Source organism: Pecten maximus, chromosome 4 (assembly GCF_902652985.1).
Source record: "Pecten maximus chromosome 4, xPecMax1.1, whole genome shotgun sequence".
Taxonomy (NCBI): Eukaryota; Metazoa; Mollusca; class Bivalvia; order Pectinida; family Pectinidae; genus Pecten; species Pecten maximus.
Window position 1 is genome coordinate 14,030,542 of NC_047018.1, and position 13,881 is coordinate 14,044,422.

General features: G+C 41.5%; 1 protein-coding gene across 2 annotated transcripts in view; it reads right to left on the minus strand.

The window, feature by feature from the left end:
• Positions 1-1,252: 1,252 nt before the first annotated feature.
• The window catches only part of LOC117325311 (inactive rhomboid protein 1-like), a 35,365-nt gene continuing 22,736 nt past the window's right edge, over positions 1,253-13,881 (minus strand). For both annotated transcript variants that reach the window (XM_033881433.1, XM_033881434.1), the window contains 6 exons: positions 12,175-12,263; positions 11,615-11,681; positions 10,941-11,132; positions 8,773-8,873; positions 6,233-6,386; positions 1,253-2,440 (listed from right to left, as the gene is read on the minus strand). In XM_033881433.1, coding sequence (XP_033737324.1) covers positions 1,970-2,440; positions 6,233-6,386; positions 8,773-8,873; positions 10,941-11,132; positions 11,615-11,681; positions 12,175-12,263 — 1,074 coding nt within the window. In that variant the 3' untranslated portion in view covers positions 1,253-1,969. The remainder of the gene's footprint in view (positions 2,441-6,232; positions 6,387-8,772; positions 8,874-10,940; positions 11,133-11,614; positions 11,682-12,174; positions 12,264-13,881) is intronic.

Sequence of the window (13,881 nt, forward strand, 5' to 3'; positions counted from 1 at the left end):
TAACTCGAAGTACCTCGCCGGTCCCGGCCGAATTATCTCTTTATCTTAGTAAAAAAAACTCGGAAAATTCGAATTCGGATAACTCGAAAAACTCGGATAATACGAAGTAAAAATTTGGTCCCAACAATAAAAATCCTACTTGAAATGTTCGAATAACTCGAAGTATAATTTTCGTCGATCGGTGGCAAACGCCGACATTTTTTCCGTTTGTAATACTGAACATATCGGCACTACTAGCCTACATGCTATCATAAGTGTTTCATAAATTCATAAAAGAAATTGTCGGTTGAATCTTATAACAACAAGTCTTGGTGATAAAAAGTACTGCTTTACTTACAGCAGGTAATTTCCCAAGGCGGTCGCCGATATCAGTAGGCCTACACACGATAGTCAACAACTCATCTACCCGTTCGCTCAAGCGGAACTAATCTCTGACACACCGGTAGATCTACCCGGCTGATGTTTTTACAGGTGTAGCAATGACACAGTCACCGGCGCCTATTAAATCTTTAAACTACTGAAACAATAGCGTAATTACTGCCGAGGTGTTCAGAGTACAACTGTAACGGTCAGTGCTGTCTATTAAATCGGATAAAACGCCAACTCAGTTACAGTAACATTTTATACGCACATGCGCAGCCCAACTTCCGGTGCTAATACACATGGAAATGGCGTGGTTATCAATAAAAAGTAAGTAGGCCGATCAAACAGTATTTCATATATGTCCAATAAAAGGTCATGGTTCTGTTACGTTTTGTATGCAATCTGTGTTAAACTTAAACGGTTATTTGTTTTGACATTAATAACTTGTTATTTTGTCGAATTCCGTTTTATCGTTTACCTTTTGCAAACATGACTTGCACATCAGATCGTTATTGAAGTGACTAAGTGAAAGAAACTTTATCGTGACTGTATATCGGCAAAACTACACCAAATTACAAGTGACATAACGAAACATTACATATATATTTACATGTATTGACCAGTCTTCACACTAAACTGATGAGCGACAGAGCGAAGTTATAATGATTATATAATGTTGACAAATATTGGCCAAACTTTTCACCAAAAACGATAACTCGCTTAATTCGAACACTCGGATAACTCGAAGTTTTTTCGTGGTCCCGTCGGCTTCGAGTTAACGAAGTTCCACTGTAGTAATCTTAAGAACATTATTAAATAAATCTGGTTGAACTAGCATACTATTCTATCTAGATTTATCCCCTTTTACATGTATATTTTGGGGATGGTAATATTACAACAGATAAATGAATCACATTTCTACAGCAGATCAATTACATTCCATTAGATCACAATCCATGACATCAATTTATTAGAAATCAAGTTTTAACAATACGTCCCAGAGGGATCTTGGTGCCCACATTTGAAAAAGGTTTTATTGGATCTTTGTAAGACTGATCTTTTCCCTAACAATCTTTTCCCTACTTTTCTCTTCTTCCTCTTAATCATTTGGAAAATTGACAATGGAATGAAATAGGGTTAACAAACTTTAACTAATACTAGAGGAATTTAAATGAAATTCAAGAAATATCCATAACAACTCCATATGGAACATGCACAAGTAGGGACCAAGGGGAACCTACAGTTGAACTTTGAGAAAGATCTATGAAGAACTTTCTGTGACATAACGTTAACAAACTTCAAGTGTCAAAATTCAAAATGGCCACCTGTCGGCCATCTTGTTTTCTCATCAGTCTTAATATGGAACATGTATAACTATGGACCAAAAACGGGTGAAATTTGAGAAAGATCCGTGAAGAACATTATGGACGGACCGACTATGGACCACAGACGAAAGGCAATTTGAATAGCCCCTATTAAATAAAAACATCTCAAAAAGACTGAAATATTCTTATTAAACAGCTGTCCTATTTTAAAGTACAATTATTTATAATTAATAGAGAATATATTGAAGTCCTATGAATTCTGCTGAAACAGTAAAAGGCACTTAGAGCAGGGCAGTATACGTGGAGCCTCGGTTGATACTCACATCCATGTTTTTACAGAAGGTTTTAGTGATCGGGATACAGTTGAAGTAAGAGATGACATCACCCTCAGTAATAGGCACCACATAGAATATGATAATGAGCATTACTATCATAAGTAATGCAAGAATGGAAGAAACCAAAACTACAACCCAACGTTTCATAAAATTTACTTGCATGCCAAAGTCCTCGACCAGAATCGTGGACATCAAAAGACCAAAGAAAAATCCAAACATATGAGCCCAATTATCTAACCAGGGGAACAGTCCCAGGAAAAACAGGATCAACATGATGACAACGAAAATTGCAAGCCATGTGCAGAGGCGCTTTTTCTGATCACGACTACCCTTTTCCTGTCGGTGCTGCAAATAATGGCCAAGCAAATCCACCAAAAACACAGATAAGACTCCAAACTGCGCACCAGCAGGTCCAACCTTAAACAGAAATAAAGAATTAATTCATAGGAACCTAAATAGTGCTCCCTAAAGGTACCACCTACAACCCAGACTTACACTCCCTAAAGGTACCACCTACAACCCAGACTTACACTCCCTAAAGGTACCTCCTACAACCCAGACTTACACTCCCTAAAGGTACCACCTACAACCCAGACTTACACTCCCTAAAGGTACCACATACAACCCAGACTTACACTCCCTAAAGGTACCACCTACAACCCACACTTACACTCCCTAAAGGTACCACATACAACCCAGACTTACACTCCCTAAAGGTACCACCTACAACCCACACTTACACTCCCTAAAGGTACCACCTACAACCCAGACTTACACTCCTTAAAGGTACCACGTACAACGCAGACTTACACTCCCTAAAGGTACCACCTACAACCCAGACTTACACTCCTTAAAGGTACCACCTACAACCCACACTTACACTCCCTAAAGGTACCACCTACAACCCAGACTTACACTCCCTAAAGGTACCACCTACAACCCAGACTTACACTCCCTAAAGGTACCACATACAACCCAGACTTACACTCCCTAAAGGTACCACCTACAACCCAGACTTACACTCCCTAAAGGTACCACCTACAACCCAGACTTACACTCCCTAAAGGTACCACCTACAACCCACACTTACACTCCCTAAAGGTACCACCTACAACCCACACTTACACTCCCTTAAAGGTAACACCTTCAACCCAGACTTACACTCCCTTAAGGTACCACCTACAACCCACACTTACACTCCTTAAAGGTACCACCTACAACCCAGACTTACACTCCCTAAAGGTACCACCTACAACCCAGACTTACACTCCTTAAAGGTACCACGTACAACCCAGACTTACACTCCCTAAAGGTACCACCTACAACCCACACTTACACTCCCTAAAGGTACCACCTACAACCCACACTTACCTTCCTTAAAGGTACCACCTACAACCCAGACTTATACTCCCTAAAGGTACCACCTACAACCCAGAGTTACACTCCCTTAAGGTACCACCTACAACCCAGACTTACACTCCATAAAGGTACCACCTACAACCCAGACTTACTCTCCCTAAAGGTACCACCTACAACCCAGACTTACACTCCCTAAAGGTACCACCTACAACCCAGACTTACACTCCCTAAATGTACCTCCTACAACCCAGACTTACACTCCCTAAAGGTACCACCTACAACCCAGACTTACACTCCCTTAAGGTACCACCTACAACCCAGACTTACACTCCATAAAGGTACCACCTACAACCCAGACTTACACTCCCTAAAGGTACCACCTACAACCCAGACTTACACTCCCTAAAGGTACCACCTACAACCCAGACTTACACTCCCTAAATGTACCTCCTACAACCCAGACTTACACTCCCTAAAGGTACCACCTACAACCCACACTTACACTCCCTAAAGGTACCACCTACAACCCACACTTACACTCCCTAAAGGTACCACCTACAACCCAGACTTACACTCCCTAAAGGTACCACCTACAACCCAGACTTACACTCCCTAAAGGTACCACCTACAACCCAGACTTACACTCCCTAAAGGTACCACCTACAACCCACACTTACACTCCCTAAAGGTACCACCTACAACCCACACTTACACTCCCTAAAGGTACCACCTACAACCCAGACTTACACTCCTTAAAGGTACCACCTACAACCCAGACTTACACTCCTTAAAGGTACCACCTACAACCCAGACTTACACTCCCTAAAGGTACCACCTACAACCCAGACTTACACTCCCTAAAGGTACCACCTACAACCCACGACTTACACTCCCTTAAAGGTACCACCTACAACCCACACTTACACTCCCTAAAGGTACCACCTACAACCCACACTTACACTCCCTAAAGGTACCGCCTACAACCCAGACTTACACTCCCTAAGGTACCACCTACAACCCACACTTACACTCCCTAAAGGTACCACCTACAACCCAGACTTACACTCCCTAAAGGTACCACCTACAACCCAGACTTACACTCCTAAAGGTACCACCTACAACCCACACTTACACTCCTTAAAGGTACCACCTACAACCCAGACTTACACTCCTTAAAGGTACCACCTACAACCCAGACTTACACTCCTTAAAGGTACCACTTACAACCCACACTTACACTCCTTAAAGGTACCACCTACAACCCAGACTTACACTCCTAAAGGTACCACCTACAACCCAGACTTACACTCCCTAAAGGTACCACCTACAACCCACACTTACACTCCCTAAAGGTACCACCTACAACCCAGACTTACACTCCTTAAAGGTACCACCTACAACCCAGACTTACACTCCTTAAAGGTACCACCTACAACCCAGACTTACACTCCTTAAAGGTACCACCTACAACCCAGACTTACACTCCTTAAAGGTACCACCTACAACCCACACTTACACTCCCTAAAGGTACCACCTACAACCCACACTTACACTCCCTAAAGGTACCACCTACAACCCACACTTACACTCCCTAAAGGTACCACCTACAACCCACACTTACACTCCCTAAAGGTACCACTTACAACCCAGACTTACACTCCCTAAAGGTACCACTTACAACCCACACTTACACTCCCTAAAGGTACCACCTACAACCCAGACTTACACTCCCTAAAGGTACCACCTACAACCCACACTTACACTCCCTAAAGGTACCACCTACAACCCAGACTTACACTCCCTAAAGGTACCACCTACAACCCACACTTACACTCCCTAAAGGTACCACCTACAACCCAGACTTACACTCCCTAAAGGTACCACCTACAACCCAGACTTACACTCCCTAAAGGTACCACCTACAACCCAGACTTACACTCCCTAAAGGTACCACCTACAACCCACACTTACACTCCCTAAAGGTACCACCTACAACCCACACTTACACTCCCTAAAGGTACCACCTACAACCCAGACTTACACTCCCTAAAGGTACCACCTACAACCCACACTTACACTCCCTAAAGGTACCACCTACAACCCAGACTAACACTCCCTAAAGGTACCACCTACAACCCACACTTACACTCCCTAAAGGTACCACCTACAACCCACACTTACACTCCCTAAAGGTACCACCTACAACCCACACTTACACTCCCTAAAGGTACCACCTACAACCCAGACTTGCACTCCCTAAAGGTACCACCTACAACCCACACTTACACTCCCTAAAGGTACCACCTACAACCCACACTTACACTCCCTAAAGGTACCACGTACAACCCAGACTTACACTCCCTAAAGGTACCACCTACAACCCACACTTACACTCCCTAAAGGTACCACCTACAACCCACACTTACACTCCCTAAAGGTACCACCTACAACCCAGACTTACACTCCTAAAGGTACCACCTACAACCCACACTTACACTCCCTAAAGGTACCACCTACAACCCACACTTACACTCCCTAAAGGTACCTCCTACAACCCACACTTACACTCCCTAAAGGTACCACCTACAACCCAGATTTACACTCCCTAAAGGTACCACCTACAACCCACACTTACACTCCCTAAAGGTACCACCTACAACCCAAGAAGTTGCTGCAATTATCTATAGTATGACAGTTTAACTCTGACTTCCCAGTTAGTTTTTCTATGGAAAATTACATTAGTCTTATTCTGTTTGTAGTCCTTACACATTTATAAATGCTAGATGACACAGAACACCTTGTCTGGACTCTTGAGTTGGGGTAAAACAGTAAGTGGTAGTGTGTACTTACCTCAACCTGGTAGGGAAGTAGAACAGAACTAGCAAGGCTGCCCACAGCACCACTGCCACAATATATAATAGCCATGAACTTCCAGCCAATCAAATTCTCTGCATACCGCATCACAACCATTTGAAACAGGATGGTGATCAGGAGATGGAACAGCCTATCCAGGAAATAAAGAGGATCAAAATTACAAAAATGATATATACATGTACCTGAGATTATTTAATAGAATGTTTAGAGTGGTGATTAAAGTCTAATCAAGATATTGCAGCCATAGTGCACAGTCCACCAGTTAATGTTAATGGTGAAATCATTGAATTTGACTTTCTGATTCTATGATAACATAATTAAAGATATACCAAAACTGAAAACTCCTCTATTGCAGAAGGCGCTAACGGTCACCTGAGTTATGATATATTTTAGCATATTTGGCCCCTGTGACCTTTAATGAAGGTCAAGGTCATCCATTTGAACATCCATGCATGCTACAGACCTGATATTGGGTCTCTGGGCCTTTTGGTTATCAAGAAAAGGTCATTTAAAGATCTAAGCATATTTGACCCCTGTGACCTTGAAAGAAGATTAAGGTCATCCATTTGAACACAATTGGTAGCCCTTCATCCCAGCATGCTACATACCTAATATTGGGTCTCTGGGCCTTTTGGTTATCGAGAATGAAGTTTTTAAAGATTTTAGCACATTTGACCCCTGTGACCTTGAATGAAGGTCAAGGTCATCCATTTGAACAAACTTTGTAGCCCTTCATCCATGTACATGTATGCTATAGACCCAATATTGGGTCTCTGGGCCTTTTGGTTATCGAGAATGAAGTGTTTAAAGATTTTAGCACATTTGACCCCTGTGACCTTGAATGAAGGTCAAGGTCATCCATTTGAACAAACTTTGTAGCCCTTCATCCATGTATGCTACAGACCTAATATTGGGTCTCTGGGCCTTTTGGTTATCAAGAAGTAATTTAAAGATTTAAGCATATTTGACCCCTGTGACCTTGAATGAAGGTCAAGGTCATATATTTGATTAAACTTGGTAGCCCTTCGTTCAAGCATGCTACTGACCTAACATTAGGTCTCTGGGCCTCATGGTTATCAAGAAGAATTTGTTTAAAAAATTTAGCATATTTGACCCCTGTGACCTTGAATGAACGTCAAGGTCATCCATTTGAAAAAAAAAATTGGTAGCCCTTTGTCCCAGCATGCTACTGACCTAACATTAGGTCTCTGGGCTTTATGGTTATCAAGAAGTAGTTGTTTAAAGATTTCATCGTATTTGACCCCTGTGACCTTGAATGAAGATCAAGGTCATCCACTTGAACAAACTTTGTAGCCCTTTATCTCAGCATGCTACACACTTAATATTAGGTCTCTGGGCCTGTTCGTTATTGAGAAGAAGTTGAAAATGTAAATTGTTTACGACGGACGCCGCCGGACAAAAGGCAATCGCAATAGGTCAACTGAGACTTTGTCTCAGGTGACCTAAAAAGACAATGGGCTTTCTCAAATCTTATCTCTGTTATCTTGAATAAACACTCCGTAAAGTAGAACTTCATGCTAACATACCAGTAAAGGTCATCAACCATGCCTCTATACCTTTTGGCTCTTCCAGACATATCTAAAGACAACTTTCATAACCCAGCCATAAAAAAAAAGCTTCTTAACACAAAGTAAGCTTGATGCCCAACATGGTGGAGGTAGACAGAAAAGATACTTACCCAGCATGTAGAAGGAAAGCCGAGAACACATGGCCACAAGATACTTACCCAGCATGTAGGAGGAAAGCTGAGAACACACGGCCGCAAGATACTTACCCAGCATGTAGGAGGAAAGCTGAGAACACACGGCCACAAGATACTTACCCAGCATGTAGGAGGAAAGCTGAGAACACACGGCCACAAGATACTTACCCAGCATGTAGGAGGAAAGCTGAGAACACACGGCCACAAGATACTTACCCAGCATGTAGGAGGAAAGCTGAGAACACACGGCCACAAGATACTTACCCAGCATGTAGAAGGAAAGCTGAGAACACACGGCCACAAGATACTTACCCAGCATGTAGGAGGAAAGCTGAGAACACACGGCCACAAGATACTTACCCAGCATGTAGGAGGAAAGCTGAGAACACACGGCCACAAGATACTTACCCAGCATGTAGGAGGAAAGCTGAGAACACACGGCCACAAGATACTTACCCAGCATGTAGGAGGAAAGCCGAGAACACACGGCCACAAGATACTTACCCAGCATGTAGGAGGAAAGCCGAGAACACACGGCCGCAAGATACTTACCCAGCATGTAGGAGGAAAGCTGAGAACACACGGCCACAAGAAACTTACCCAGCATGTAGGAGGAAAGCTGAGAACACACGGCCACAAGATACTTACCCAGCATGAAGGAGGAAAGCCGAGAACACACAAACCGCAAGATACTTACCCAGCATGTAGGAGGAAAGCTGAGAACACACGGCCGCAAGATACTTACCCAGCATAAAGGAGGAAAACCGAGAACACACGGCCACAAGATACTTACCCAGCATGTAGGAGGAAAGCCGAGAACACACGGCCGAACTGGTCAGGTCTATCCTCATAAACAAACGGTATCATACCACACACATCGGCCATACAGTTAACCTGTTGAAAAGTTAAAAACAATTACATTGATTTATTCATCTATTAATGTCTTGTCTTTATTTATTGTAGCCAAGTTTACTCACTCTATATACTTAGCTCAACATAGACTTAATGATGTAGGCTGGTGTTACTGATAACTGATTAAATGCTAAATAAACAAGAGGCCCAGGGGCCTTAACGGTCATCTGACTCTAAATTAAAACCCTTATATTATTGTAATATGCATTCTCTGTAGCAAGTATATAGTGGCACTGTTGGCCATGGTGGCCATCTTGGATATCTGACCGACCCAATAAATAATAACACTTGGTCTGGACCATCTAAGGATCATTTCTGGTAAGTTAGAGCTGAATCCCACCAGTGGAATTTGAGAAGAAGTTTGAAATAGGTGTTGTTCAGGAAAACCATGATTGCGCAATCATGTTACAAAATGGCCGCCATTGCTGCCATGCCAAAGTTTTTACAAGGCCGAAAAAATAGCAACACTTTGTTGGCACTCCTTCCTTAACATCCTCACCAATTTCAAGCTCAATGGCACCAGTGGAACTGGAGAAGAAGTTTAAAATGTGTTTTTTAAGATGGCGGATATGGCGGCCATCTTGCATTTCAGACCAATCTAAAAAATAACAACACTTGGTCGTGATCATCTCAGGAACATTTCAGGCAAGTTTCAGCCCAACAGCACTGGTGGAACTTGAGAAGAAGTTTAAAATGTGTTTTTAAAATGGCGGCTATGGGGGCCATCTTGGATTTCGGACCGACCCGAAAAATAACAACACTTGGTCGGAATCATATCAGGATCATTTCAGGCAAGTTTCAGCTCAATAGCACTGCTGGAACTTGGGAAGAAGTTTAAAATGTGTTTTTCAAGATGGCGCCTATGGCGGCCATCTTGGACTTCAGACCGACCCGAAAAATAACAACACTTGGTCGGGATCATCTCAGGATCATTTCTGGCAAGTTTCAGCCCAACAGCCCTGGTGGAACTTGAGAAGAAGTTTAAATAAGTTTTTCAAGATGGCGGCTATGGCGGCCATCTTGGATTTCGGACGGACCCAAAAAATAACAACACTTGGTCAGGATCATATCTGGATCATTTCAGGCCAGTTTCAGCTCAATAGCACTGGTGGAACCTGAAAAGAAGTTTAAAATGTGTTTTTCAAGATGGCGGCTATGGCGGCCATCTTGGATTTTGGACCGACCCGAAAAATAACAACACTTGGTCGGGATCATCTCAGGATCATTTCAGGCAAGTTTCAGCTCAAAAGCACTGGTGGAACTTGAGAAGAAGTTTAAAATAAGTTTTTCAAGATGGCGGCTATGGCGGCCATCTTGGATTTCGGACCGACCCGAAAAATAACAACACTTGGTCGGGATCATCTCAGGATCATTTCAGGCAAGTTTCAGCTCAGTAGCACTGGTGGAACTTGAGAAGAAGTTTAAAATGTGTTTTTCAAGATGGCGGCTATGGCGGCCATCTTGGATTTTGGACTGACCCGAAAAATAACAACACTTGGTCGGGATCATCTCAGGATCATTTCTGGCAAGTTTCAGCCCAACAGCACTGGTGGAACTTGAGAAGAAGTTTAAAATGTGTTTTCAAAATGGTGGCTATGGCGGCCATCTTGGATTTCGGACTGACCCGAAAAATAACAACACTTGGTCAGGACCACCTCAGGATCATTTCAGGCAAGTTTCAGCTTAATCCCACTGGTGGAACTTGAGAAGAAGATTGAAATGTGAAAAGTTTACGGACGGCGGACGGCGCACGGCGGACGACGACGGACGAAGCATGATGGCTATAGGTCATCCTGACCCTTCGGGTCAGATGACCTAAAAAGACAGTACAAGGGTTGAGCAAATTGTATAAAGTACCTGTTATGGGCTGGTTGAATGCTGCACAGATGATCGATAAAGAACCTCACAAGTCAATCTGTATTGACACTTGAGTGTGACTATTATGATACGAAGACAACTGGAATGCCAACTCACTTATTTTAGAAGATTACAACAAGTTGAAAATTAAACTGTAATACAGAAATTACCAATATAAAGACAGTTTCCTACCTGAGAACACAGGAAGGCCTCCTCATGATAGAATCCTTTCAGAAATTTACAGTGTTCTCGGGATGTGATCATACACTCGCCCTGGATACCATGGCAACAAGGACGACCAAGCAAGTCACAGGACATGTGTCTGTCTTCCTGAGAGACAGAGACTGTCCCAAGATGGCCTGGATTGTTAGTCTCTGTACAAATCTGGGGAAAACATAAAGTGGTCATAAACAATGTAAACACAGAATATATCACCAGGTATCAGTTACTGATATTTCTGCATGGAGTAGACTTCTCAAGCCTATTTATGTATTAGCTGGTGATAAAACTGAATTTTCTGAGGCATAAAGCAAATTTAGTACATCCTGTTGTATGTTATGGGTGTATAGGGTTGGTAGATGAGAATAGTGAAATGTTTCATTCAAGAACATACATGGTACATGCAGTAGGAGCAGCTAGACACACAATCTCTATTTATATAGTACAGAGCCATGCTGCCCACCAGCTAAAGCAAAAGAATATGTGTGTACCTGTATCACTGTAAGAGATTTCTAAAGAATATGACAAAAGATAACATCTCTGTCAGTTACCCAATCCACAAATGTTTACTTTATTTTTCATATATTTAGTGAATTTACATTACATTAGTATTGCAGAAAAAACAAACAGCTGGATAAGAAACTCACAGGCCACTGTGTCATGTCATTTTTATCCCACTCAAATGGACTTTTGGATACTGGATTTTTGCAATAGCTGAAAAAATGTAATTATTAACATATATTATTAGAAAGCAAAAAGGCAGAAGCCGAACAAGTGAAGCTGTAGCCCATCAATCAAAGAAATTCATGTATTTTTTCACCCTTTCATAGCTAATGTGTCTTTTCTTTACAAATGCAACAGAGACAACCAACTTGGTAAAGTCTCAATTGAACAATATTTCAATATGCACGTGATGTACCCGACTAATAATGTCAAGTAGTCAAAAGGGTACATGTCTTACACTGCTAATTTCCCAGTCACTGCCAGGAAGGATGAATGTGATCATGCATACAACTGTTTGTGATAAATGTACGTCTGATTGTATAACAGTCTGGACAGAGAAAGGATAACACAGTATGACTCCAGCAACTTCCTACAGAGCCACAACATAACAAAAATCTGACCCTAACTGCCTCCAGTTCATAATACCTAGTTGTTTTGTGGAGAGTCCACAAATGAAATGTTGGCAGCCTCAGATTTGACTTACGCTGGATCTTGTCCACACACAGGTCCAGACATGAAGCCATCTTTACTGGGGTGTGTCTTATTCCACTTCATAAACGTAGACAGGATACCCTGTAATTCAGACGAGGAAAATCTAGGGACTTGCAAAACAAACACACAATACAGTTATAACCCACCTATCAATAAATAATTCACTTTCGCAAAATTGGCAAACAAAGAAAAATTATGAAAATGTTTAGTGATAAATTTTGGGGAAGTCTTGATTAATTTATCAATTCTAGTTTAATATTTTAAAATTGATAATTCTTTAAAAATGAAGGGGACTTTTTTTTGTAATCAGGAGCTTATTTGTGATCAGGGTCTTATTTGCATATAAACATGGTAATACATGAATATTTAATGATACACAGGGGGCAGAATGGATAGAACGACACCTGTCCCTTGTCTGCTTGAAGTGCTATAAAGAACAAAAATAGGTCTAGATCCCAGCATGCTACACACATTAAAGTTCCATACATGTACATGTTACTTTTGGGGTCTTGAAAGTAGGTACAGTAAAACTCGAATATAACGAACTCGGTTAGGACGAATTTTCACGTATAACGAAATAGAAATTAATCCCCGATAGTCGCACTATATAATATTAGTAATGTAACCACTTGTATAGCGAAATTTATATAACAAATTTATAACCACTTGTATAGCGAAATTTATAAAACGAATTTTTGTTCATAACGAATTAATTATTGGGTTCCTTCATCTCTCTGTCTTAGTAAATAAGCACTCACATAATGAATCGCCAATCACCCGTAGACTAATTACCTGTACAGGGTTTGTTTACACAGCCGTTGAAGGTCACGGCCAGCTTGCCGGGGCTCCCCAAGGGGATTTATTTGTGTGTTTACAGGTAAGCTCACATACAGCGGTACATAATAGGTACGTTTTTGCAGGTACCCGTTTTACATGTATATGAAATAAATTGAATGAGTGTTAATCAGTGTCGGGTTGTATATATGTCTTTGACTGTGTCGTGTCAGGTGTAGATAGGGCTTCGCCGTCGAGAAAGCGTAAGGCTTAAACGTTGGAGACGAAATTTATGATAGTGACAGCTGTAGGAGAAGGGAAACATCCCTGCAAGTACTATTCTTTAACACACGAATGATATCATTACTCAGTATTCGTAATCGGCCTCACCAAGTCGAAAACGTGGACAATTGCGACGTTTCGTCGAGGCACAGTCGAATGTCCTGGATGACATTTTTAGTGCTATGCACAATGTTCAATCTTTTATTACTCTGAGGACTGATGCATGTTTTCAGCAAAAGTTCATTTTGGATTTTTTTTTACGTAAAAGTGAAAACGTATTCTGTAATTAAAGGAACATTACCTGTTTGTTAACTTGTTTGTTTTAACAGTACTAGTCTTACAAATTCGCTAGTTACATTAGGATTAACACGTAGAACAAATTTTTGTATCAACTTTTATTCCCGTTCGTTTTATTTATACAACGAACTACTTGTATAACGAATTCAATTTCAAGGTCCTTGGAGTTCGTTATAAACGAGTTTTACTGTATAGATAATTCATTTCAACAAACTTGATAACCCGTCATTCAAACACTGGCCCAATATCATGATCCAGGGCTTCTTGGTTATTGAGAAGTGATTTACACATTTGATGTTTGTGACCTTGAATATATGTCAAAGTCATTAATTAAAAAAAAAATGTG